The sequence below is a fragment of the Paracoccidioides brasiliensis genome, assembly GCF_000150735.1.
Source record: "Paracoccidioides brasiliensis Pb18 unplaced genomic scaffold supercont2.4, whole genome shotgun sequence".
In the NCBI taxonomy this organism is placed as follows: domain Eukaryota; kingdom Fungi; phylum Ascomycota; class Eurotiomycetes; order Onygenales; family Ajellomycetaceae; genus Paracoccidioides; species Paracoccidioides brasiliensis.
The window spans coordinates 2,621,299-2,648,233 of NW_011371361.1; the positions used below are offsets into that span (position 1 = coordinate 2,621,299).

General features: G+C 46.0%; 10 protein-coding genes across 10 annotated transcripts; 3 read left to right on the top strand and 7 right to left on the bottom strand.

Annotated features, from left to right (window-relative positions):
• On the bottom strand, nt 1–915 carry PADG_11748 (uncharacterized protein; the record flags this gene model as incomplete). The annotated part of the gene is made up of 2 exons (XM_010761674.1): nt 1–105; nt 805–915. The coding sequence occupies 2 exons, from the start codon at nt 913–915 to the stop codon at nt 1–3; spliced, it is 216 nt and encodes a 71-aa protein (XP_010759976.1).
• Nucleotides 916–1,031: 116 nt separating this feature from the next.
• PADG_04335 (uncharacterized protein) lies at nt 1,032–3,636 on the top strand (the record flags this gene model as incomplete). Its single annotated transcript, XM_010761504.1, has 4 exons — nt 1,032–1,341; nt 1,457–2,106; nt 2,183–2,294; nt 2,378–3,636. The coding sequence occupies 4 exons, from the start codon at nt 1,032–1,034 to the stop codon at nt 3,634–3,636; spliced, it is 2,331 nt and encodes a 776-aa protein (XP_010759806.1).
• A 3,164-nt stretch (nt 3,637–6,800) lies between these two features.
• Nucleotides 6,801–7,970, top strand: PADG_04337 (uncharacterized protein; the record flags this gene model as incomplete). Its single annotated transcript, XM_010761505.1, has 1 exon — nt 6,801–7,970. The coding sequence occupies one exon, from the start codon at nt 6,801–6,803 to the stop codon at nt 7,968–7,970; it is 1,170 nt and encodes a 389-aa protein (XP_010759807.1).
• Nucleotides 7,971–9,604: 1,634 nt separating this feature from the next.
• Nucleotides 9,605–10,498, bottom strand: PADG_04338 (uncharacterized protein; the record flags this gene model as incomplete). The annotated part of the gene is made up of 2 exons (XM_010761506.1): nt 9,605–10,210; nt 10,304–10,498. The coding sequence occupies 2 exons, from the start codon at nt 10,496–10,498 to the stop codon at nt 9,605–9,607; spliced, it is 801 nt and encodes a 266-aa protein (XP_010759808.1).
• An 830-nt stretch (nt 10,499–11,328) lies between these two features.
• Nucleotides 11,329–11,609, bottom strand: PADG_04339 (uncharacterized protein; the record flags this gene model as incomplete). The annotated part of the gene is made up of 2 exons (XM_010761121.1): nt 11,329–11,454; nt 11,511–11,609. The coding sequence occupies 2 exons, from the start codon at nt 11,607–11,609 to the stop codon at nt 11,329–11,331; spliced, it is 225 nt and encodes a 74-aa protein (XP_010759423.1).
• A 1,746-nt stretch (nt 11,610–13,355) lies between these two features.
• On the bottom strand, nt 13,356–17,201 carry PADG_04340 (DNA-directed RNA polymerase II subunit RPB2; the record flags this gene model as incomplete). Its single annotated transcript, XM_010761507.1, has 2 exons — nt 13,356–13,518; nt 13,588–17,201. 2 exons carry the CDS (start codon nt 17,199–17,201, stop codon nt 13,356–13,358), a joined length of 3,777 nt encoding a protein of 1,258 aa, XP_010759809.1.
• Nucleotides 17,202–17,612: 411 nt separating this feature from the next.
• Nucleotides 17,613–19,925, bottom strand: PADG_11749 (uncharacterized protein; the record flags this gene model as incomplete). The annotated part of the gene is made up of 10 exons (XM_010761675.1): nt 17,613–17,698; nt 17,758–17,878; nt 17,935–18,219; nt 18,277–18,791; nt 18,847–18,940; nt 18,992–19,226; nt 19,309–19,415; nt 19,496–19,734; nt 19,800–19,848; nt 19,899–19,925. The coding sequence occupies 10 exons, from the start codon at nt 19,923–19,925 to the stop codon at nt 17,613–17,615; spliced, it is 1,758 nt and encodes a 585-aa protein (XP_010759977.1).
• Nucleotides 19,926–20,310: 385 nt separating this feature from the next.
• Nucleotides 20,311–20,596, top strand: PADG_04342 (uncharacterized protein; the record flags this gene model as incomplete). Its single annotated transcript, XM_010761508.1, has 2 exons — nt 20,311–20,454; nt 20,543–20,596. 2 exons carry the CDS (start codon nt 20,311–20,313, stop codon nt 20,594–20,596), a joined length of 198 nt encoding a protein of 65 aa, XP_010759810.1.
• A 719-nt stretch (nt 20,597–21,315) lies between these two features.
• Nucleotides 21,316–22,333, bottom strand: PADG_04343 (uncharacterized protein; the record flags this gene model as incomplete). The annotated part of the gene is made up of 2 exons (XM_010761509.1): nt 21,316–21,867; nt 21,986–22,333. 2 exons carry the CDS (start codon nt 22,331–22,333, stop codon nt 21,316–21,318), a joined length of 900 nt encoding a protein of 299 aa, XP_010759811.1.
• Nucleotides 22,334–23,024: 691 nt separating this feature from the next.
• PADG_04344 (exoribonuclease II) lies at nt 23,025–26,040 on the bottom strand (the record flags this gene model as incomplete). The annotated part of the gene is made up of 2 exons (XM_010761510.1): nt 23,025–25,650; nt 25,703–26,040. The coding sequence occupies 2 exons, from the start codon at nt 26,038–26,040 to the stop codon at nt 23,025–23,027; spliced, it is 2,964 nt and encodes a 987-aa protein (XP_010759812.1).
• Nucleotides 26,041–26,935: the final 895 nt, after the last annotated feature.

Consider the following 26,935-nt stretch of genomic DNA (forward strand, 5'->3'; position numbering starts at 1 on the left):
CTACTCTTCTGCCTCCGCAACCTTCGTATGCCCGATATCACGGACTTGGCCTATTGCATTCTCCACACCCAATACTCGTAGCCATCGATATGATGTTTGAATATCCTAAACAAACCTCGGGTCTCTAAATATATACAAATCCAACCAGCCTTTCCCGTTACTGATACCGATACTCGGTGTTTAGTGTTGGCCGCTAAATTTTTCATATGTATAACTACTTATGCATAAGCCGGATCTTACGTCGAAGTGCATACGGTGTAGCTAAGTATGTACCTAGGTAGTTATGTACCGGATTAGTTTTCAACACGGGCATTTATGCTGTGCTGATGATGGGATTTGTAGAGGATAGTTACTAGATATTTTAGATCACGGCACTTCTCAGGGTGCAGAGCCAGGAATGTAACTATACATGGAACTTCACCATTCGTGATTAATGAAGAATTGCTGAGGGAGCCATACGCCAATGAACATCACCATAGCATATGCTGGGATTTATCAACACATCAACAATGTCAAAATCGCAAATATCTAGGGGGCTTCACCTCTCATCTTCTTCAGGTTCCAGATCTTGGATTGCCACCATTTTCCTTCACAGAACAAAAGGGTTGCTTGGGCCGACAACAAGGATGACCAGTCCAATCGTAGCCTGCGATCCCCATCGCTTAGCATCCCTTTCGAGGTAACTAGAATTTGTCTTGGGGTTTCTCATTCGTTGCTGCAGCCCAAACCCCACCTAAGGGAACAGTCAATGGTGCTTGGATGCGACTTCAAGCAACGACTCCAGCAAGTAAGCAAACATTTTACTCCGATGCTCATTGTCGCATCGCCATCGCCGTCTTCGAGATCTTGTCGAAGAAATGGAATACAGCTGGTCTTGAGATACATCGTCTGCATCCAAGCACCCACTTCTCGCATTGTCGAAAGCCCGGCACGGAGAGCGGCGCCAGCTGGAGAAAGTCTCAGCGGGGAAGAAAACGCCTCCTCTACTTGTCTGTCTTTGTCTGTATCATTTATCTTGATCTAGCTTCGCCATGAATCAACCAAAGCAGAGGAGGCTGGAAGAGCCGAAGAAAAGGGTCTCTACCACCTGCACAAACTGCCGTGAACGACATCTTAAATGCGATGGCGGGCCCGTCTGCTCGCGTTGCCGCGTGGATGGTCGACAGTGCATCTTCATTCTCTCCAGGCGAGGGCGACGACCCAGTGTTAAACATGATACCATAAGTAATGCCGCGCAACTGTCTGATTTGCGCAGTAACAGCAAGTCCGAAGGAGATAATGTGGAAACGGGATCCGAATCCGCCCTTCATGAAGAGACGAATCGGTCTTCCACTCGTTCAAGTGAGTTTGACCTCTTATCTCTTCGTTTGCGAGAGCGATTGGTTCGTTTTCAATTCTATTGGGGAGAGTGCCTTTTCATTATAAACTATTTTTTTAACGGAAACCTCTTCTCCAGGCTCGCAGCTCCGCCAATGGATGACAAGTGTGCCAGACCACTTTGATTCTGCTGATCTTCATAATACGTCGGAGGTAGACGACGTACTGGATGGATTTCCCATTATCAAACCAGCCAAGAACGCTCATTCCGGCCATTTGCTTGATATATTTTACTCTAGGGTCTTCTTCTCCCATCCGTTTGTCCTACCTCGCAAATACCTTGTCGAAGAATTTGAAAGGAGGGATTTGGAGCACTTACAGGCCGCGATTGAGTATGTCGCATCCTTCCATGATCCAGTCATGCAGACGGACTATTTCAGAAATGCCGCCAACTCGGCATTGTTAAATAGAAGCCTTACTCCTGATGTGTACATGGTTCAAACGCTGCTTTTATTTGCCATTGCTTTGCACATGGCAATGGAATCGAGCTTGGCGAGCTCCACTCTTTCATCAGCCATCGAGCTTGCAGTGGAGCTAGGCCTGAACAGCCGTCAGTTCAATTCTGGAGATGCCTGCTCGGTACACGAGGAGAGCTGGAGAAGAACATGGTGGGAGCTCTATATTTTTGATGGATATTTAGCCTCCCTCCGGCTGCAACCGCACTTCACATTACACGCGATTCCCTCAGATGTTTTGCTACCGTGTGATGACCTGGAATATTTAACGGGAGTATAGAGCCTATCTCCCCCTTTAAACAGTTGTTGCATTGTTTCTCCTGTCCAACAGGCTCACACTGCTTTGACAGAAAATCCCACCCCCTCGCTCACTCGAAGAATATCAAACGAAAATATGCCCAGCATTTTATGATGATAAATTCTCATCATACAATTGCCGCATAGATTTTATTCGTATCTTTGGTAAGACTTGTGCCGCGACCGCGATGCACTTTGCTCTGGGTGATAAATATCCTACCGCATGTTGCTGACACGTCCATGTCAAGGCCAACTATACAAGCCAGATCAACCATATGGGTTGTCATTATCCCCATCGCCACAGTTATCTCCTGCATCCACATCAAACTTCTCCATGCCGCAAGCCAACGTTATCGTGACAGATTCTAATGTGGCCCTATTCCCAAACAAGGGTCAATCGAGAACCATCTCAAGTAACCGATTAGCTCCCTTAGCAAGATCTTGCTCCTCGTCTATTCAAAGTTACGATGATTATCATAGCCAACATTCAAGTAAGAACCAGCGAAGTACCAATTTACCTGGACACGCGGTTCTTCAAATCCCTGGGTCCGATGAATCGAAATTTCCACAGCAGAACATGGACCACTCCCCACCAACAGGAGAGACGAATATCTCTCCCGAGCCACAGTCTGCCCAAACATATTTAAGACGTCCCTTAAAGCGTGCGGGCAGCGAATATTGGAGCTTTATCCCATCGAAATTTGGTAAATCATGGGATGATCTATCCGAGACAATCTATGATTTGGGAGGATTTTCCGATTCGCCATATTCATCTACAACCGAATCTACAAAATCTAGCAACTCAGAACTGAATATCAGCTATGAAACATGGCTCATAAAAGTCCCTCTAGACAAAACGTTTGGCATCGTATCTTCGAATGCTCACTCAACACTATATCTCGGCGGCGAAATTCAAAAACTCTTTGCAATCCCCAAGGGCTGCGAATTCTTCGGTCTAAACGGCGAGCAAATGTCACCATTTTTCTACCTCCCTTCCCGCTCCAACCCAAAGGAACCTCTGGCCCCGAAATGGTGGAATGCCGACTTCTTCATATCAGGAACCCGAACCTTGTCCCCAAAAATCTTGTCCCGATTCACCGGTCCCCTAGCCACCCTTCTCCCCACAGCAACACAAATAAAATACCCACACCCGTACTGGATCGACACAGTCCCCATTCCCCAGCTTCGTGACGCCATCATCCTCGCCATTTATCACGCGCCTCACTTGATCGACGAGATGGAGCTAATCATCGATTTTTGTGACGCAGGGGGCAAGTTTCGAGGCGGGGGCCACTTCTGCGACCCAAGCAATTGGGAAATTGGCGATAACTTTTGGCTCAAGTGGGGATTCCTGATAAGCCCCGATATGAGACGCCAGACAGATCGGTGGAGGCGGTTGCGGGGTCTCCCTAGCATTACGACATCGGGAAAACCGGGAGATATATCGATAACTGGAATACCGGGTAGGCGGTCGAAAGTTTTTGGCTATGTACCAGAGGAAGTGTGAGCGCAGCCGCCATCTGCACTCGTGATTTCTGGTTTGGGGGCCGAAGGGAGGCAATAAGTTATTATTGCGACTAGAAACTTTGACGGCCCTTGGGTTATAAATACATTCATGTTCCTTCTTTGCTCTTTGGGAGACTTTCTCATCTCCAGAAATATATAACTAACAGGCATTAGTAAACATTGCATCATATGCTGTACTTTTTATTTGCTTTCGTGCGTTTATTCTATTCCGCATGAAAGAAAATAATGGGAACAGGGTAAAAATGGGAGAAAGAAACATGGCCCCATTTCTTGTTTCCTTTTTGTTTCACTCTTGAGCTCTGCTGTATACCCAACTCTTTGTCCTGACCCATTACTATCGTTGTCAGTTTTGGGGAAATCTTTTCGGGCTTTCATCTACTCTCTTTATTATTTCTGGTCACACTGACTTTACTTCCGCCGGGATGATTGCTGTTGACAAAATGAATAATATATCTCATGATCACCAATCAACAGAGATTGACTGCAGTCACTGAAAATATGTTAGCACTCCGCCTCTGCACTTAATGAAGTCAATGAGCTATTGTCATTCTGACACTTCATCTTATTCTCCAGTGTTGAGCAACAGTTCTTTCCATTCATCAAGCCACCTCACCTTAGCTTCCAATTTCACTCTATCACTGAAAACTGCCCAGGTTTCAATCTGCACATTCAGAAAGCCCTCCCATCCAAGGATCTCTCCAATACCTGGCAGTGGCTGATGCTGCTATGTTCAGTCCCAGGGCCTCAACAATCTCTGTCGGATTTCTTGCATGTAATAGCTTGGTTGTTCCATCACAACAGGGCAAATATCTACCTCATCCTCACTGTTGCTGAACAGGAGAGATGCTTGGCGATAGCGGAAGACCGTAGTCATTTTAAAACACTTGCTTCCCCCTTCTTCCTGCTGGCCCTGCCAAACCCGGTGACTGTAGGTTAAAAGATGGCAGCATGAGTCATAGCCCCACTCCAAAGAGCAGCCCCCTGGAGTTTCGCAAAGTCAACCGATCGCTAGGGCACAGGAGGAACAGTACATGGTTTCTGCGTTGAAGTCTGTTTTGTAGATAACTGACTGCGGGGACATTGCCCCCAACGTTGCTTCAAAAGAAACTGGCGGTATGAAATCTTGTGCATGTTTTCGGTATCACGGGTGGCGGTCTGGTTGTAAAGAGTGCTACTTATTTTGCTTGTTTTTATTCATTATTCCATTATTTTTGGTGATTTGTACATTTTGCGGGATTATTCGGTGAGCGGGTAACTGACTATGTACTTATGTCAAATCAAAAGGTCCACCAGAAACTCCACAAACTAGGCTATTGTTTAAAATTTTTCTTTTTCTTTTTCTTTTTCTTTTTTTTTTTCTTTTTTTTTCTTTTTTCTTTTTTTTTGCTTTATTTCTCTCGAACCCAGAAAATTGCTGGCCACAATCATGTTAGAACGTTTATTTTTGGATGTAGTTTAGCAGAGGGGGGAGGGGGGGGGGGGGGGTGAAGCGAACAATCCGTGGCCATAAAAGCTGGGTGGAATTTCACAGATATCAGCGAGAAGAGCAGAGCAGAGTAGAGTTCGGGTGGTTATTGCACTTGCGGGATTCCACGTTATTCTCGTCTAATAATATAAAGCCACTCGTTGGCCAGATCGCAATAAAAGCCGGAGAAGAGAGAAAGAAATCACCCCCAACATCTAAGATAACGACATGAAATATTTCTCAACTCTTGAGTTAACTAATAGTTTATTTACAATCTGTCAGTGGCCCACCGGTCTTCTTCGGACGTGGAAGCCCCACCACAACCGTCGAGCTATTACCCGTCGGCATCCAACAAGCCCAGATATGCTTCGCCACACGACAGCCAGAAAGGGATAAAGTGACAGAGATCCTGAATTGAATCATGGGCATTTGCTCATTTTCCAATATGGCCCGTGTGACGTGTACATGTATGCAGCAGCACAGAGAAACATATAGTTATGTAGCTCCCGAGTGCCTATGAGCTTTGGAGCAGTGATTATATGTCGACATACGCGCCCACATATGCCTAGCGGGTATTGTCGATGGGGTTTACTAACTATTTTTAACTGAAGTAAGGCTAAAAAGGGGGGGTTTTAAGTTGACTACTTTATTGGATAACCGGAGAAGAAGAACTGCAGAGAAAGGCGGGGGGGGAAACCAAAGGGTTCTGCATATCCACCCCTCAGTGATCATTGATCAACCCGCCGAGTAACTCTATTCTCTTTCAATTACGTCCAATGAGCTGCTACCTACCTACAAGGAGAATTATCCACAATTATCCAGCCTCAGAGGCTAAAACGCATATGAGCCCGCCAGAAGAGAAATACCTAACACACGGGGAACGACCAGCGGCTACGATACGCTTCCACACGTCGATTCACCTGCGTCATAGAAAGTTGTAAGAGAGCTCGAATTGGTTTGAGGTTGTCGGGCTGGTAGTTATGATGCAGGAAGACAGTTGAAATGTTGACACTGCGGCTAAAGCCTTCTTCTTCATCACTTCTCTTACCGACTTTCCTGAGCGGACGTTTTTGTCGATGACGGTCGGTGTCTGAAAAAAAAAAAATAAAAAAAAAAAATAAGAATAATAAATAATCAAAATCTGGAGGCAACAAAAGCCCTGTGACTAGAGGGATGGATTGAACTCTGGCTCCAGGTTTCCAAAGCATTCGTTAAGCACCCTCCTAGCGCCCTGGTGGGGAGCCCTTGTTTTATTCCGTTTATATCCAACTATGTCGTTGAATAATCAGTGTGAGAAAATGGCACAAGAAGAATACTTTCGCCTGTGTTTTCCTTTTCCCATATCTTGCACTTCTTTTATTCTCTGATCTCCCACTCTGTTACTTCTGGAACGTTATATAAATGTCTTTCCCTTTCAGATACGGATAGCAAGATATGTTGTTGCCTCGGCGATCATTGCTTTTTCGGCACCTTGATCAATCTGCTCTTGTGCGGTTTACAGAGAATACGTCAGCATCATGCCCAGGGAGGTGATCCATTGAGAACAAATTTTTCTTTTTTCATTTTCATTTTCATTTTCATTTTCTTTCTCTTTCATTTTCTTTTTCTGTGGTTCCCGGACACTGGAAATCAAGACCCAGAAACATCTCTCCATTGTCCATACCCATATCCATGAGGCGATGTATCGTGCCTCTTCCCGAAGACGACCCCCAATCCGCCTAAGCCGGCTACGCCTCCTGGTCTCAGCATCTATTTCTCTATACCTCTTCTGCTTTACCATTTTCGGCACAAACAACAACTGGATCCGCAAACCGTATGCACCCCTGCAAACATTTATTAAACTTAAAAAGAAACTGACCTGGAGCTTAAGACGAAGCAGCACAGACCAAGCTCAACTTCAAATTCCACGATCGCAACCAGTTCCCGATCCGGATGTCCCTTGCATTCCCGGCCTCCCAAACATCCCGGCGAAGATCTGGCAGTCTGCCAAATCCGAGAACCTTTCCATGAAGCAAAAAGCATGGTCCTCCACCTGGCTGGAAAAAAATCCTTCCTTCGAGCACGAGCTCGTAACCGACGACACATGGAACCAGTATGTGGAGAAGAAATATGGAACGATACGCCCTGACATCGTATCGCTGTTCAAGGGCCTTCAGGTAGCGATTCTCAAGGCTGATCTGCTGAGATATCTTATTCTTCTGGCCGACGGCGGGATCTGGAGCGACATCGACGCCACTTGCGCAATGCCCGTTGCAGACTGGTTGCCAGCAGATGCCAACGATGTGATGTTTGCGGGAGGAAATGTCACATCTCACACGCCCTGGTCGGAGGGAATAGGCCTCATTGTTGGTCTTGAATTCGACGGTGAGTGGGAAGGAGAGGGCAGCGGGCTATCCTCCCAGTTGACGAATTGGGTCTTTGCGGCGCGTCCCGGTTCACGCCATCTGCAGTTAGTCGTGGATGATATCGTTCGACACCTTAATGACATTACGTTGGAGAATGGGGTCACTGCAGAAGGAATTACGCTGGATATGATTTCCGATGTTGTGGAAGTTACGGGCCCGTGGAGGATGACATTGGGAATTCTGGAGAGCTTAAGCTGTATGTTGGGTAGGCGTGTCGATGAGCGAGATTTTTCTCGCGGGAAAAAGCCGAGGGTTTTGGGGGATGTGGTTATCATGCCTGGTAATGCGTTTGCAGCGAAGCAAAATGGGTATCCGACGGGACAGGGGCCCGTGCTTGTTACGCATCACTATGAGGGGTCGTGGAAGTCTCTGGCGCGTCAGGCGAAGGACAGAAGGAGGAGAAAGATGATGGAGACGGAGGCAAGGAGGAAGACGGCAGACTGAAGATTTGAGGAGGAGGGGAGGGGGGCGGTCTGAGATGGCTGAAGAAGAAATGTGGTATTCCCTAAGATGGCTTGAAAGGGGGTAGAAAAAACAACGTATGAATGTGGTGACAGGGATGCACAAAGAAAGTGAGGAGCCAAAATAAAAGACCAGCATTGTAATTAGTAGAGATATATTGATTTCAAGGAGTTTTGGGGGGAACTCCATCTGGATGGGACAGACAATGGACGATTTCAGAGATGGATAGATTAGCCAACGCGAAGTTTGCAGATAGGAATTTCATTATGATGAAATGGGAAATATAATAAAATAAATAAATCAGCTAACTTACACAAGACTTATTTCAAAAGTTTTGAACACATTTTTTGAAGACGAACCCGTTGAATTTGCCAGCAAGCTAGCCGAATATACATACTACCACCTATGAATAGATACAAAACAAACGCTACCAACGAAGACAAAATTTGACAGCAGATAGGTCGGCTTGAGAACGGAAAACTATTTTTTTTTTTTAAAAAAAAAAAAAAAAATAAAAATAAAAATAAAATAAAATAAAAAAGGAACAAAGTCAACTGGCTAGCTTGTCCTAAGCACATTCGTTTGCTTGATCGTGGTCGTCCTCCTTTTTATCCAATTTCAACCTCCTTTCTTGATATATTTCACCTGAACCACAACTCCCACCAAACCGTGCCGTTCGAGCGCACGGCTTTTCCTTGCTTTCGACCCCTGTTCTTCGATACCAACGCTACCACCCACATTCATCCCATTCCTTCTCAACCCTTCTGTTCTTCCCTCGGCAACATATCGTCACCGAGTCACCCACACGCGCACACCGTAAGGGTTGGTGTATCAACCTAGAGGGCCCTTACGAATCTGCTACGAAGGGATGGTACCACTTTCAAAAAGCCGGGGAAAGACCGCTCTCTACCTATGTATAAACCAAAACGAAGACACAAAATTGTACGCAATTTCGCATGCGATTAAAAAAAAAAAAAAAAGAGAAGGAGGTTGAAAACAACAAATATTGACTTGAGATTATTCATGTTGTTTGGGGAGAGGCTCCGAAGAAATGAAGAATAACAAATATTGCTTCGATGCAATGCAAAGCGACGAAACGTGAAACAAGAGTGTTTTTTCTTTGGCAGCTTTTTTATGCTTTGCGTTGATTGTTTACGGCATTGTTTTGCTTGGACAGTTCAAAAAGCACAGATTTAGTGAATTGAGCGACAATGGCGAGAAACATTAGCTTTGGGTAATCAGAATCAAGCAGGTATAAACACCCTCCCCCCCACATGGACGTGTGAGGGGAAGCAAGGGTAGACTGGATTGAAGGCTGTACGCGAATATCATTCCGGTCGAAGAGAGGCATGACAACTTTTTTTCCCGCTTGGACGCATGGAATTTGAAAATCATTTTAAACCAACTTCACAGTCGCAGGCAAAATAAACCAACTCTTTGAAAACATTCTTACTTCGTTAGGGTCGTGGGTCAAAAAGAAAGGGAGCGGGACGGGTGGTTTTGATGGGCGTGCCAGTGGCTCCAAGATTGTCAGTCAGGGGGGGAGTGTAGTCAAAGTGAATGTTCTGTGGAAAAGGGGGAAATCGCTATCTTATCATCCAGCAGAGCACGGGTGATCACCTGACGCGGGCGTAGTTTGGACGACGGCTCGTGGGACGGGGTTGTCGGTAGTCGTCGTCTTCAGAGTCGTCGCTTGAGCAGTAGTTGGAGTCTGAACCGGGAGAATTAACTCCGCATCGGCTACCTCCACAATCGAGCTTGACGCGATCTCCCTTTCGAGTGATACCGTATCGTTCGCAGCTGCAGACAGAGCTGTTATCGCTCAAAGAGGAGATGGATGATGGAGACGAACTGTCGGAGCGTCCGGACATGGAAGAGCCAGTAGACGAGGGCGGGCTGGTGGAGATGTCTGAATCAGAATCAGACATATCGACATTGCCAAAGCGTCTAGTGAGTTCGCTGACAGTTGGCGGTGGGGAGTAGCGGGCATCCCGAATTTGGCGTGAGGCGTAGGGCTTGGAGGGCTTTGGGGACAGGATCTTGGAGGGAGAGAGGGCTCGACCCTTGATGACCCCACCAGACGAATGTCTGTTTGCAGAGGAGTTGTTGCTACTGCGGGCTCCGTTGGGAACATCTAGGATGTTTAGCTTGCGCCCAGTGGTGGGCTCAACAGTGTATTCTGCTGTTGGATCATGAGAGACGTGGTATCCGTCCATGATGTACTGTCAAGAAGTCAGAATCCAAGCCAAAAAAAGAAAAAGAAGTAACCAAGCAAAATAAAACTCCTGAGACAAGACATGAGAAATTTTACTTACATAGTACCAGTATCGCTGTCCCAGTTGAAGGGAATTGCCCTGGAAGCGAAAAGTACCCTTCCACGAGCCAGCTTTGGCGGAAGCATCCTGGGAGAGCGGAAGCTGGCCAGTGTAATTGTCCCAGGAACCGAGGAGATGAATGGTCTTGACATTGGGAGAGGTGCGGATGGAGAAGCTAAGCTGAACCGCGGCCATTTTTCCAAGTATTTCCGGGATATTAGGTTGGATTAAGTGTGAGTTGTAAGAATAATAATGAAGGCAAGGGGAAGAATATGATATTAATGAATGGGTGTAGTAAAAAAAGAACAGTAATAATAATAATAATAATAATAATAATAATAATAATGATCGAATTATGTGTAGATAGAAAATCGAATATACTAATAATAGACAACAGATTTTATCGAAGGTCAAAGGACTACCGGAGTCGCTTTTGCAGATGTTGAATCGATAAAATAGAGCGGACGGATCTTAGAATTTCTCTCGAACGTTGAAGAAGAGGCTATTAAACAAAGACGTCGAACCGGCAACGGCAATGCAATTTGAGGTGAGGATTTGAATTAATTAAGAGGTACCGAGATGAAAAAGATTCAAGAAACGAGAAGCACAGCTTCTTTGAATAATTAACGAGAAAGAAAAAGGAGAAGAAAGACGCAACGGAAATTCGGTACCTCGAAACTAAAGGAATAGCTCTTCGGGAAGACAAACAAGACCTGCTGAAGAAAAGAAAAAAAAAAGAAGAAGAAGAAGAAAAAGGGAGAAAAGAGAGAATGAAGCAAAAGGCGGGCGGCGGAGTTGGTTGTATAAATGTGAGAACCAGAGCAGACTCTAAGAATAGAAACACGGGACCATAAACATTAATCCGTATTGGGTTAATGTGATAAACTCTGTTCACTGACGTAATCGACATGGGCGGGTAAGGCGAGCCTATCATTGGCCGAGATCAGCAGCAGGACGGTGGGAGTCAGCTGTCGCACGCCCAATGAGCATCCGCCCTGCGCAACCTCCAACCAAGCCTCGCCCGATTATGCTGCGGGGTGTGCAGCACCATGGTGTGCAGGTTGGTGACTCTTGGGGTTTGAAGCCCATTCGCTGGCTGCGTTAGGGGCGGTTGAGAGTGGCCAGGCAGTGGCACACTCGATGATGATGCACTGCATCACATTGCGTCAGTCACTGTCCGTTAGTTCTCATTCGGGGTTGAATAAACCTGCCTCTGCATCCAATTCTCAGCAGGATTCTGCATCTTTCCCCCAGGGATATACGAGGCCGATGATGTGAGGTGTCCTTGAGATGGATTCTGCTCCATGATGCTTCTGGAATTGGCCCGTCGTATATTATTATTATTCCCTTGTATTTATTACCAAGCAGCGACAAAATGGACCTGCGTGTCTTCACAGTCATATATATCGATCTCCGCCGGGCGGTTAGGGGTCGCACTCTTGCATGTCAAAAGATTGTCTGTCTGAGAACTTATCAGCATGTCGAAAGCCCGATTCCTGTTTGAAAAAGGTACTGCTTCAGGAGGATCCTGCATGACACGTTCAATATCAGCGCGTGGAATGATCCAGAACTGGATGCTGGATACTGCTGTAGCCTCTCCTGCGCACACCGGTTGCTAACGTCGTTCGAGAGTGCCAATTCTAAAACGTCGACCAGACATCAATGCACCCTTTTTATTCTGATCCACATCCCCCTTAAACGGGACAGTGCATCATCCGAACACCAAAAATATACAGACCCTCCTCAGCCCAACTATCGAGCTCATGCTCTCTCCATGACGTCTCTCTCCCCGTCCCATGTAAACACATCTGATATACATTCACATACACAAAATCCCCACCACAGCAGATGCGCATGAATGGTGGCATAACGAAATATTTTCCATCGAAGACTAACAAGGATCCATGCAACAATTTGTCAATGGTACGACTGACCCCCCTGTGACCAGTGACCAATAGCAACCAGGCCCACCCCAGCAAGCGAGAACTACACACATATCCAGCAGATCCACCCTACCAAGATTCGAAGGAGCTTGGCCCCATAAATAACCTGCCATCCTTTTGGCATGGTTCCGTGGATGGAGCATGGTGGGTTCCCCCCTCCACTGGCACTGACACTCCTTACCTTTTGACTTTCTGTTCTTGGAGTGCACTCGGAAGGCTAATGGACAAAAAATGGTGCGGTTGTTTTCTGTTTGCTTCATCCCTCCTTTCCTCACTGCTAGCCAGTTATTAAGTTTGATGCTGTTAAAAGTGAAACAAGATTGCTCTGATGCCAATTCAACAATGGCTAGACATAGTGCAACTCATATATATCTTAGGGTTTTCCAAGGCAATTTGCTTTCCTTTCAGTTGTATTGTGGGAGCTGTCACCGCCTTTTTTTTTTTGTAAGACACTTCGCTGCGTAGAGAGCAAAGGTAAGCATATCAACTCTGCGTGAGGATTTCATGGTGAGGGGCGTATTTTAGATCTATTGCAAATGTGCAGAATTGTAATTGACATAACAGAAAAAAAACAAGGCTCAATTCAGAGATGTTTTTTAAAAAAGGCGGGCATTATTATCGAGGGAATCAGTTATTTCCTTCCTTCTAGGATACATTCCAACTTTTCCCAACTTTCGCTCATTTGAACCAGAAAATAAAAGGAAGAAATGAAAAAAAAATACAATGGACAATGCCAAATAGAGAAAGGGTAGTAGGGCATTTGTCTCTTGAACTGACTGTTCTGTGAACTCTCTATCTCGAGATGCTATGAGAAAAACGAAAGTAAAATAACGGAGTCACCTCAAATAAAGCACAAAAGAGGCGCTGGGAGATCGGGAAATTGGGAGGTCGAGTAAACAAAACGGGACAAAGAAGAAACAAGACTTGTCAATTAAAAGAACAACTTCATGTTGCGAGAACAGGTTTGATTCCTTGGATTTGCAATTTGCAGGGATGTGTGTGCCACACAAAACGGCTACTTCTGCAGGCTAGTTGGATGACAAACCCCACTCCGCAATTTCCGGTCGGCTGATCATTGCACGAATGCACGCATTAAACACGGCACATGGCTAACGCAATGACACTCCGGACCTCTTCGTAAACATCCGTGCAGCGATATTCATCGACATCAGCTCTTGGAACAAAAGCTTGGCAGCATATGGAATGTGAACTTGGGAAATTTTGTTCTTATTTTTACATGCCCGGCATTCAAAGTCTCCCTTCTTGAGTTTCCTATGCAACAATGTTAGTTTCAAATGTATAGAGGGCTACTATTTTAGGTTCTGGAGTGAACAAACTTACGCAATGGGTGTCATCAACCCACAGATATCACATATGTGGACACGGAAAGGATCAGAGACATCAAACAATCGTTCTTTCAGGAACGCACTGGCGCCATGAGCAATCATGCAATCGCGTTCCATCTCTCCAAATCGAAGGCCCCCATCTCGAGCACGACCTTCCACAGGCTGGCGGGTAAGAATCTGGGTTGGACCACGTGCGCGAGCATGGATCTTGTCGTCCACCATATGTCGCAGCCGTTGGTAATAAGTTGGGCCGAGGAAAATTTGCGCAACTAGCTTTCGGCCTGTGTGGCCATTGTACATAACCTCGAAGCCGCGGGACTGGTATCCATGTTCACGGAGCAAACCGGAGATGGAGTCTACTGTCACGTCGGTGAAGGGAGTTGCATCGCCTTCAAAGCCACGTAGTGACGAAACTTTACTGAGTTGACACTCGATCAAATGGGCAATTGTCATTCGAGATGGAATGGCGTGAGGATTAATGATTATATCTGGTGTGATTCCTTCACGCGTGAAGGGCATATCTTCCTGTCTGTATGTAATGCCAATGGTGCCCTTTTGACCGTGACGGGACGCAAACTTGTCCCCGATTTGAGGAATCTTTGTCGTTCGCGTCCGAACTTTAACGAATTTGAGATCATCGTTGCTCGTAGAAATCAAGACCTGGTCAACAATACCGCTCTCGGTACTACGCAGAGGAGTAGAGACGTCAACTTTGGTATGTTGTTTAGTTCTCTGTCCCAGTTCTTCTGCATCCGGTGCAAGAGGAGCTGTTTTACCAATGATGATATCCTCGCCGGAAACACGAACACCGGGAGCAACAATGCCATCATCATCGACTTTATCATAAGTACCGTGTTTCATCCGAAGAGTGTCGGATCTCATCGGCTTCTCAAATCTTTCAACAACAGTCATACCAACCATTTTCTCAGAGTCGGTGTAAGTTCGGTAGAAAAGACTTCGGAAAAGACCACGATCAATACTGCTCTGGTTCATGATGACGGAATCTTCCTGGTTGTATCCGGAGTAGCAAGCAATTGCCACTATAGCATTCTGCCCAGCAGGAAGCTCGCGGAATTTGAGGAACTCCATGGACCGTGTTGTAGCAAGGGGCTTCTGTGGATAGTACAAGATGTTTGCCATCGTTTCCATGCGTTGATCGAAATTCGTTAGAAAGACACCCATCGCTTGTTTACCCATAGCCGACTGGTATGTGTTACGAGGAGACTGGTTGTGGTCAGGGAACGGAATGATGCTTGCGCAGATACCTAGAATCATACTGGGGTGGATTTCGCAATGAGTCCAGGTATGCGCCTTCTGGCTAAGATTTGATCGGACACGCCGATTCCTATCGGTATGATCTTCTTCCGGAAGGTTATATCCAGCTTGAACTTGTTTCGACATCTCCAGATCCTCGGGTGTCATAACAATCATAATAGTCTCTTCCTCCTCGGCATCTACATATTCAACAACACCAGATTTAACAAGGCCATCCCATCCAAAGTACCGTTCCCTGCGTTCTTCGGGATCCAAATCTGCTGGAATTTCTTTATCAGCTTCCAGTTTGTGAATGTGTTCCTTAGATAGTACCAGCGAGCCACAGTTTTCGCTCTTAGGATCATTCTCTACGACAAACAGAGGTCGACACACGCGTCCAGCATCTGTGAAAATTTTGAATTCTCGGTCTCGAATGTCTCGCACCAAACTGACTTCGTGGGAAATCATGTTACGTCGTCTCAGTGACTGAACGGTGCTCACTAAGTGAGAAGGATCTCTGTGAACTCCCACCCAGACACCATTGACGAAGACTTTTGTGGCGTTTGGCGACACTTGGGGCTCAAATTCTTCCAAGACTTCCATATTCCGTTGGATCATGAAATCGATAATTGGTTCGCTTGGCGTACCGACAGTAATATAACACATCAAGGCCAGATTCTTCACGAGACCGCAAGCTTGTCCCTCTGGTGTTTCAGCTGGACATACAAGACCCCAGTGAGTATTATGAAGTTGTCGGGGTTTAGCAATCTTGCCGTCACGACCGATAGGTGTGTTAGTACGGCGAAGATGTGAAAGTGTAGACGCGTATGTATAGCGATTAAGCACTTGCGAAACACCGGCTTTGGAGCTGGCTGCCTTCTTCTGTTCACCCCAATTTCCAGTGGCAAGAGCATACTTGAGACCGCCAGACAGGGTGCTCGCCTTTACACCGATATTTAAATAGAGCTGACGGTTAGTTTCCACACATCTCTGGACATACTTGTAAAGATCTTTCGTAACCCTCATGAAAAGGATTCTGAAAAGGTTAGCGAGCAGTGGACCAGCCAGGTCCAGTCTCTTTTTCCCAAAATGGTCACGATCATCGACATCGCGACGGCCAAGAGCACATTGAAGAAGCCGATGCACCATATATCCCAAGAAGAATGCTTTCCGCGTCTCACTTCCTTCACTTTGCGAAATGTGGGGAAGGAATTCCTTCTGGATGATATCCCTGGCATATCTAACTCGCTTCTCGTGGTTCATGCTCGTAGGTGAAGAGCCTCGTTTACTGATGAAGTCAAGGGCCACTTCGCGATCTTGAATGACGAAGCCTTCCTCAATACACGGCTTAAGCATTTCCAACATTGGAGTATCATTCCTATCATAGCAAATATGGTTGAGAATATCCTCGTCAGACACAACACCCAAAGCCCGGAAAACGACGACGATGGGAATGTCTGTTTTAATATAGGGCAGCGTTGATCGAATCGTTGGGCCAAAACCGCCCTTGGAGGTGTCTCCTTTAGCGAAAAGCTTAATCGACAGTTGAGACAATATTCTAGATCCTTTCTCAACGGCACTTCGGATTTCCGCAACGTATGGTGTGGGGCTTGGAGGAGCTTTCTTAAACACTTGAACAATGTTTCCAGCACTGCGTTCTTGGGCGATTAGCACCTTTTCACTTCCGTTGATAATGAAGTATCCACCGGAATCGTAGGGACACTCGTTCCAGTTGTACAACGCCTGCTCATTGAGGTCCTTGAGGATACAATATTTTGACTTCAGCATGATTGGCATTCTCCCAATAAAAACGTTTTCTTCCTCCGGCTCATCCTCATTCAAAGCTTTGGGCTCCCAGTGCAGATACGTTCCTCTATTCCGTCTATCCTCATCGTTATCTTGTTCATCCTGATCAGCATCGTCACGTTCAGAAATAAGTCGTTCCCGGCCTTCAGTTACTCGTTTCGTAATACCAAGATAGAGGGGGCTAGCATATGTGAGGTTTCTAAGCCGTGCTTCCTGGGGCAACATAATACTAGTGGCGCCATCGCCCTCCGTCATCGATGGCCGTGCAAGCATCACCGTACCGAATTTCAGCTCATAACGACGCAAAACAACGGGATCCACTTCATCCTCGGAAGGAGCTAGTGTCTGATCGAGTGTAACCTGACCCTGTTCCTCCACCAGCTCCTGCATCGTTGTGGAGATGAACTCATCGAAAGAATCGAGCTGTTGCGACACTAAACCTTTCGACTCGAAGAAAGACGAAATCACCGTCCAGCAATCTTCAGATGTAATTCCTTCTTCCTGCTCGCAGTAGACATCCTCGCCATATTCCTCCTCGTAGTCCTCCATGCTGGGCGTTATTCCGGTGTGCAGTTGCGGGCGACGGAGCCCCCCGGAAGTCAGGACTTTGAGAAAGTGGCTGGTTTCTCCCTGCGCAGGACGGGTTTATTTCATTCGTGGGAAAGACGTACGTAGACGAGAAACAATTTCCGTATAGTGCTGATACGAGAATACAACAGCAACGGTGCTCCGCAGGGTGTCGAAGCAAAGATTGGGGGTGTTGATGTTGATTAAATTTTATCAGCAACGGTTCTCCAGGTGATGGGCGCGATATTCTGACGCAGAGCCGCCACACGCGCTTACCTAATATGTATTAGCGCGCCTCTAAACTATAAAGTCTTATTTCACGTGAGTTAAAACTTTGTCGCATGTTGATGTTACATTTGATGAAGTTATTATATACAAAGCTACATAGAGTCTTTACCGTAGGAACTGCAGCAGTGTTCCAAGCATCTCTCGTGTATCCTCCTCATCAGTTGACGTTTCATCCAGGTCATTTAGTTGCTCTAGAACTAACAAGTCAGCTCAGTTAATTTGCTTGGAATCGAAGCAGCAGAAACCATACCCTGCAGTGTAGCTTTAATAACCTCCAGGTTCTCATCATGATCTGAGAGCAAAGTATTAATTTTCGATTTTGCTCCGTCATCTTCGGCAACTAGCCAGGCGAGAATAACATCAATGGTCTGCTTGGTGTTAGTGATAATATAAACGGGTAGAATACATAAGAGGTGGAGTCTCCGACCTGGAAACAGAACAATCCCGCATCGAGGCGTCGAGAAAGCCATTCTCCCGCCATAATCTCCTGCTCATCCTGATCCATGGATTTTCGCTCTTGCTCAATTGTCTGATCAACTGCTGAAACTTTCGACTCGTATTCGCGCCGTAATTTAACTAACTTCTCAATCTTCTCGTAGTCTTTCTCCATGAATTTTGCAAGGGTCCGTATCCGACTTGGAGAATCTCCAGGTAGCAGTCGTAGAAGTGAAGAGAATATTCCCAACAAGTGCTCTATCGACTGGTGGTCTTGCTATGCGGGGGTTAGATCCTTTGATCTCAAAAGATAAAGGGAAAACGGCACACTTACCTTTTTCTTAAACATGCCAAATATTGTTCCCAATGCCGCAGCTTCGATAAGACGCTCACAGGCAGGTCCGCCCCCTTTCCCGCTCAGGGCATGGTTAAAAACTCTTAACGCCCTTGATTTGCTCATTTTGCCTTCCCTGAGCATGATTTGGGCAAGTTCCACACCTTCGGCTTCTATAAATTTTGTTTTCCCATCGTCTTCATCTACCAAGCATGTAAGGCAATCGAAAAGATTCTCCACGTATTCTTCTTCGTCCGAATCTTTCTCAGGGTCCAGCTTTCGATATGGGCTGAGCAACTGTAACAAAACATCCACCATCTCATTTTTGATCAAAATTTGTCGGTTCTTCGATGACGATTGGACTAAAATTGCTAGAATTTCGGCCGCATACTGTTTATTCTGGGTTACTTGTTTCTCCCTTTTCTGTATTCGATTTTTGAGCCACGTTACCATATCCGAATCTTGCCCAATTTTCTCTGCAACGGTAAGCTGCGAGGCCAGGTTCTCAAGAACGTCTGTAACAGAATATCAGCTATGAAGAGATCCACAAAATGAAAAAAAAAAACTCACTCATGACATGGTAAACACCAGATCTGTCTGCCTCATTATCCTCGTCAAGTCGAGAAAGGTTTTGAGCCAGTAGCGCAATGACATCCGCATCCACCTTCAAAAAATCAGTAAAATGTCCCCATTGAAAAAGTCCAATAAGTCTTACCATAGCAGTGACCAAAGCATCCCACTGTTCCTGCTCAGCTTCGACATCTTCATCGGTCAATTCACCAAGAATCTCAATTGCGTCAATAGCAATGTCCGTATTTTCGTGGGACAGTAACGAAACGAGAGAACCAACACATCCCAAGCTCGCAAACTCTTCATACAAATCTGGATGCTCTGACAAAATCGAAAGAGATTTGATATCGGCATCAAGGTCTGCCTCGGAAGCCATGAATCTGATATCGTTCGTTCACATTAGAATATATACCTGCAACGCGGTGGGTACAATAGGTAATACCATTATAATCAATAACTTACTTTTGGGGCTCATCCTCAAACTTGGCCCTGAGCTCTGCATTCTTAGATATCCTCTTCTCGAAGGTCAATGCCAATCGTCGTAACCAAGCCAAGTCGATTTTTTCTGGCTGATACAACGGACCAGGGCCAAACATTAGCTCAATATTCCAAAGCGCATTCCAACATAATAAATTCCCGGTATTCTCACCCCAGTATCGTTCTGATCCAGGTTTTCAACAAAGTCCAACGCGCCAGCCGTTTGAGTCGATATGCCACCACCGAAAAATCGCCCTCCCTCGTCGTCTGCGTCACCCTCATCTGGATCGAAGTCTGGAGGGAGCTCGGGACCGGCTTCATCTTCCTCGTCACCAGCATCTTCGATTGTGGCTACCCGACTGCTCTTTGCAACCCCATTGACATCTATCTTCGTACTTTTGTAGACTTCACCTAACAGGAAGCAATAACGGGTTGGCTATAACCATACAGTGACTGGGTGTTTGAGTAGAACATACTGGCATCTCGTAACGGCTCGGATTTGCGCTTTGATGGCAATAATGGTTTCTGTATACTTGTTAGCGCGGCAATTTGGTATATTCAGAGAGTCGTAATACCTTGAATAACTCATCGATGCTGGCCATTGTAGGGAAGCTTTGGAGGCTGGAGCTCGTGAGGCGCAGAGGGGCGGCGTCCGCAATCTCAAAACTTTCCGTACACGGAGCTTAGAAAAATAAGAGAAGTATCCAGCTCAAGGGCGACAAGTTGGAAATATCAAAAACTATAACACATTACAGTTGTATTCCATCACGTCTCTGAATGGAGCTTGCTGTTCCAATAACATGTTCTACGTCACACTAAACGCACCACCTGCGCAGTTCGCGGACTTCCTTTGCTCAGGGATTTTCTTCCGGCCATACAACAACTCTATCTTCTCCTATATTGCAATAACTCTCTTCAACAAACAACACGGCAACTTTACAACCCGGGAAATATATCCCTCCCACATCTGTAAACGCATCGCTCAAAATGGCTCCCAAGCAACGCGTTGTCGTGCAATCCCGGCCGGCAAAGAAGCGCCAGCCGGAGCAAGTCGGCTATCTCACTGCCGCATATCGCGGTATCACATCTTCTGAGAACGCTTCTGTTGTGAGAAGTGTTGTTGTATTCGGGGTACGTTGTGTATAAATGAGCAACATGCAAAGCACACCAGATAACTTAATGGAGTTCAAGTAGACTAATGTATAAATATTTGTCACAGGCGGCCGTTGCTTTCTTGCATAGCAGTCTTAGTGAGATGCTTATTCCTCAGTAAGTCTTTTCTATGGGGATGTCGAAGTTAAGGAGATTGAATTCGTTATGCTTCCCCCCCCCCTCCCCCCCGTTCCTCGTCTCCGGAAAAAAAGAAGCAGAGAAGAGCTCAAGTCAAAGCCGAATCCTTGAGTGAATGTCTGACTTCATATCTCCTCCCCCCCCCCCATCAGATATTGCTTCTATCGCTATCCACGATCTTCCCTAACCTCTTTCAATCAGACTATAATAGAACACTGTGCCCTATTATTCCGCAAACCCCTTGGCTCTCACGAACATATATCATATATCATACCCTGCACTTTAACACCTCCCTGCAGCGAGAAACATGTATACATCCATTCATATGGAGGGAACGGGTAGTTGGCAAGGACTAAACGCCCTTGGGCTTTTTCTCGCGATGGTTGGCTTTATTGCACGATAGATTATAGATGGCAATGTTCCTCTAGGGCAATTGCACCTGGAGTTGTCCCTTTTTTTTCAATCAAATTTAAAGCCCCTGAGATTCTGTGGTTTAAATACCCAGCTGTTCAGGGTGGCATGGGGGATTCGCTCGTTTCAGGTTCATATATACAATATAATTGTGTTTTAACATTACTCCTAACTTCTTGGCATATTTTGTTCAACCCCTTTCGTCATACTTTGTTACTGGAGTGTTTTGGGTTGAACGTCTGAAGTCACAAAACGCTGCCAATATAAGATTCGAATAATCGCAAAAGCATATCAACCAGATTTTAACTTTCTCCTCTTTTCCAACTCTTTCTCAATCCACTCCGCAGCAACGTCCTTCCACATATCATTCCACCTAGATAACGGTGGACGACGCTCCATGACATCCCCCATCGCCCATGCCATTCTCGCCTGGTCAAGCTCTTCAGTCACATCATCATCGGGACAAATAATATAAAAGTCTTTCTTGCGCATCTTCTCATACATGTACTCCGCCAACTGCTCAGGTAACCAAGCACCCTTTGGCTTTTTACCGTCTGGCACAACACCAGTGTTTCCGGTCATGGAAGTATACGTCCACCCGGGAATGAGAAGGTGTGTCGAGATGTTCTTGTTCGGGAGGAGATCGTGGCAAAGGTGCTCTGCGATGGTTTTCACGGTCGACTTACTGGCATTGTACGCTGGATTGTGGGCACCGGGTGGATTGGTGATGCCTTGTTTTGAGCCGGTGATTATGATGGCTCGCGGCTCCTCGGATGAAGCGCTGACAATTGGGAGAAATGTAGCCAAGCCGTTGACAACGCCCATGACATTGGTTGTAAGTGTCTAGATACATATGCATATGACTATCCTTAACAATGGGAACCTTGTAACAGCGTTTACATAGAGAAACGAAAGTTTTTCAAAATGCCATATGAACAAAAGAGAAGAGGCACCAACAGACCTTCTGGAAATACTCCGGATCCTCCCACGGCTTCTCAGGGTCCTTCGGCTTCACGGACGCGCCCGCATTGAGCATCAGCAAATCCACTCCATCGGGAAATGTCTGTCCGACTTTCGAGCGGAGGTACTCCCAAGAAGCCAAATCCCCAACGTCCATTACATGAGTGAGCGTCGTTGCAGTTGCCGTGTTGCCCAACATCGTATGGGCGTGGGCTAGGTTGTCAGCATGGATATCTACCAGGACGAGATTCATGCCGTGCGAGCGACAGAGTTGGGCTATGGCGAATCCTATCCCACTGCCTCCGCCCGTGATCAAGGCCGTGGCGTTGGGACGGAAGACTGCAGTCATTGTTGCAGGATGAGGATTTTTAAAATGTTCTCGATAGAGGGTAGAGATAGGTAAGATCGCGGTATATTTATGCCGGTGGGAGTAACAGATGTGGCAGGGATGATCTAGTTCAAATGTTTCGGCGGGTTTGACGTCATAGGGTGGTTTGCTGCCCGGGCTTAACCGTATCCTTTGCCGAATTAACTAGACGTTCAACAAATCTCGTCATTTTCAGCGACATGGAGTCGACAGGCTCTTCTCCATTCATACAGGATAATTCTTTCAAGAATAAAAATTTTGTAACTTCACATTTCTATATGGGTGCGAAAGGCAAATCAAAACCATATAACAACCGTAGCCAGAAAGGGTATATTTACAAAGTCTATCTATACAAGAAAATATCGCACACCGTCTATTCATACAGATGATCATTAGTACAGGTTGAATATAGAGCAAACTCCACGTTTGTTTTCTTAGGCATGTCAACAAATTCCTAGACATCCAAAACAGACCAGCCACATCCCCGGGCACTCGAATTCCAAGCAGCCCTTTACATTCGACATAAAATATTCCACTGGGACAGCTTCATTCCACTGCAGAAGATGTAGATCGAGCCAGCCCGACAACCCAGATACGTCAAGAATCCGCCACCATCCATGGGCTGAGCAAGAAGCAGGAAGACCATGTTCGGTGCTTGGTTAACATGAAAGGCTCATTTGAGTATTATTCCCCTTGATGCAAGAGCGCCATTCTCCAGCCGCTTGACATGACGCGAAAACTTAACTGTCACCCTAAGAGTGTACATATCTATTGAGACGAGTTCCACATCCACCAAGTCACCTATTTGCATCGGTGAAGCCGCCTTCTCAGTCGTGACTATGCACGGGAGGTCGAAGGGTTGAAGTCTGCCAAAGTATTCATCCCGTTCGGATCCAACTTCATGCCTCTTATCAAAGTTCGGCGTCTGAATGATACATTGGAAAGTTGGGGGTAACTGTGCCTCTTTGAAATAGTAGGACCGGAAAAGGGCTTGGCAGATCCAGAAGTCACGGGATCGGCGTTGTGCTCGGTCTTTAAGGCGATTCTGCCAGTCTGCACGAGCGATGTACTTTTCAATATCAGATTTATTGAACGGGAGACTGCCCTCAAGTTGAGTTTTAGAGGTTAGTGATTCATTTGCCTGCTGGCGTAACACAGCTTCTATTTGCCAGTGGGCAATTAGATCTGTATATCGTCTGAGAGGACTTGTGCATCTCACGTATTGGTCGACACCAAGGGCAGCATGTGGCATCGGGTCTTTGCACGAAAAGGATCGGGGAAGTCCAAGATGAAACGAGCTGGGTATCTCTCTGGAGAGTTGATCAATCGTTGATTTGGTGAATTCGGGATGGTACCATGTTCCAGAGAAAACTGTAGGGATTCTCCAATCCTTGAACCACTGGCCTGCAATCTCACCAGCAAGCACCATGACATGGCTGACAAGGTCTTCCTTCGTCGACTCATTCACCTCGAATGGGTCAGTTGTTAAGTTGCTCAAATGAATAGTAGGGTCTCCGGTGTAGTGGTATCCTGTGGTATTGTCGACTGAGTATATTGATTCTCGATTTTTCCCGCCGGATATTCTAGGTTGAGTTTTCTGTCGGGATAGATATTCGAGGCCACCTTTTTGCATTCGCTTTTCACGACGAGCAGCCATAAGCTTTTCCAGAATATAGAATGAAGATCGATGCTCATCATAGATATCACCTTGTGGCCTTGCACAAGTTGGTTCTTGAAGCTTGTTGCAAAATGACAATGTCAGAGAAGGGGGAGTATCCCGATCAATACCAAATAGTTTTTGAACTTTGTTCGGGGTGATATAGATTATATTCCTGACGTATCCATTTGTAATATCGGTTTCAAGTATATCTCCAGTCATGTTGAGCTTCGCACTGAAAGTGATAACTGGCCGGTCGGGTGCTAGACTGAAGAAGTCTTGGACAAGGGATGGAGGTAGCATGGAATAAACCCTCTCAGGTGAGTAAAATGACCTCTTAAACTCTGCGGCTCTTTTAGCGACGATGTGGTCCGGGGGGACAAAAGCAGATGGATTAGCAACATGAATATGAACCCAGTACGTGTCGTCAGACCCAGGAACAGGCTCGATTGAAAAGCCATCGTCGATTTCCGCTGCATGAATATCATCAACACAAAACACAGGGAGATCGCCCCAATCTTTCCTTAGTTGTTTCATCGTATCCGGCAAGCTGCCTGGTCCAATATTCTCGCAGAATTTATTAGACTCCTCCTCGATCTTGTCAGCCGGTTGTGAAATTCCGTGACCTGGAAGTGCAAGTTGTTCATAAAGTACATGGAGATTTTGCCAAGGGGTAAAAACACCCATTTCTTGCAAAAACAAGTATCCGGTCGGAGGCGCCAAGCGGAGATCATTGTACAATCCGATAGCTCGTAGAATAGTAGACCCTGAGGATCTTAAATCTCCAGACATCATGAGACATGGAGGAAGCGTCCACATGCGGAAATAGTCAAGTATACACTTGTCGGTATCGGAAAATGGCTCAACATCATTTCTGGAATAGGAGTCATCAGATCCATGTGTAGAAGATATTTTTTTCTGTCCAGATGGTCCCAGTGAAAATGAGGGAGTTGGTGATCTGGATCGTCGGCTTTGTAGAATAATACGTCGAGCCTTTTGGATAAACTGCTCAATCGGATGTCTCCTCATGTTAAATCTCCCCGAAGAGAGTTTGTTCATCTGATTCTGGTAATCTCGAGTCCATCGAATCACAGTAGCTACTTTCACAGCTTCTTCCCTTGGCCGTATCGTGTATGATTCCGTATATGGTCCAAGCATGTTGCCAGTGATGTAAAATGACAAACGGCCAATGGCCCTTTGAATTGCCCATCGCTCTGGATTTGTTAATTTGGAGGCATCAAGACCAAGGGCAACTTGGGCAATTTCATCGAGGGTTATTATCGAAACGTCTCCATTGGCGACAAGTTTATTATACAAGTCATTTAAGACGGTTGCATGGCTGCGATGAAATTCTTCCGCGGCATTGCTGAAATCCATCATCAAATCAACGAGCTCGGCCCCGATGGGTCGCGGCACACCGCCTTCTTCTCCTAACTGTGGAAGTGCGGCTTTTTCGATTCTGCATGTTGGAAAATATGGCAGGACCTTCTTTACCATATCAGGTGTCGCAACCTTGCTGGCAATAAACTGGATTCCAGTATGGTTTGTGGCGCGCCATTTCCCTCGCATGGTGTAGAACTGGTATTGCATATCCACTGACCGCACATATATGGCTAACTGACCGTCTGTGAAAGATGATTCCCTGGTTTCTGTGAGCGACATCGGTGATAGGCATCTTGGTAACGAAAACTTACAGTTTCAGCACGACCAAGTCTCCCGGTTGAAGAAATCGCGAGCCCGCATCCTCCTGAATGGGGTGGCGGTATTCATCGGCGTCAAAAAAATCAACATTCTCCTCCTGGTACTGTAAACCGTCCTTCAACATATCTCCCTTCCGTGATTCTCCCGTCTTGACGTCATCTGGTACCCGTATCGGGTCCATCGCATTGATCAAAGGTCTGTTCTTCTGCTGCCATTTGCGAAGATAATCATATATATCTCCATTTCCCTGTAGTTCTGCTTGTGACAGTTCAGTTTTGAGCAGTGTATCCCAGTTAGGTCTTGACGTGTAGGCAGAGAGCTTTGAGAACATTTAGCGATCCTTCTTGAAGTGGAGATGAGGACACCACATACAAGCTTAGTGTTGTGAAAGCCCCGATACTGCGAGTGCTGTGCATCCTGTAAGATGTATGATCGTACAGAAAGGCCATGCGAAGAGGAGGTCACTCCTAGAGCGTTTGAATGAAACTTTCGCTGCCATCCGTTAACACGCCGTAGGCATACAAGACTCCAAAGTTTTGGTCCATTGTGCGCGGCGGGTCGAGAATTTCTGAGCCACAAGGAAGAAGAGAGCATCCTCGAAAGGTAGCTAAACGAGCGTGATGCTGGACTGCAATGCGGCGACCTCTGGATGGTTGATAAGATCGTCGCAATCTCCAAATTCTTGTTGATCGGGACTTTTTTAAAGGCGTTTAACTTTTTGAATTTAGTTAACTAGCTAACTAGTTACCATTGAGCAAGACTAACCGAATTTGATAGATGTCTTGGCATATATCCAATCCCTCAGCATTTGCTCTATAAATTCATATCTGAATCTCCGTCGAGGATTCAAAGGATTGTCAGAAATACTTACTTTTCCTTGCGGCGAAATAAGAACAGTAGTTAATTGATAATGTACTGGCCTTGTACGGAGTACCGTGTTGGGAATTCGTTAGATTTCTCTTTCTTACATGGTCGTGCCGGCTACTTCGTACAACAATTTCCGATTCGCAATATTTTTTGGCACGATGTCCTCTATGGTATTTTCAATCTCTCAAGATAACATATAAATTGGGTGCATTTGGGGTAACAGCCAGTATCTATACGCGGATATGACTATATTACTCAGTGGTTGATGCTTCGTCACTTTCAGTCCAAGGAGCTTGAGCGACTCCACCCAAGCTCCACAATGGCTGACACGCGAGGTGATCAGTGAAGAGGGAGTGGAA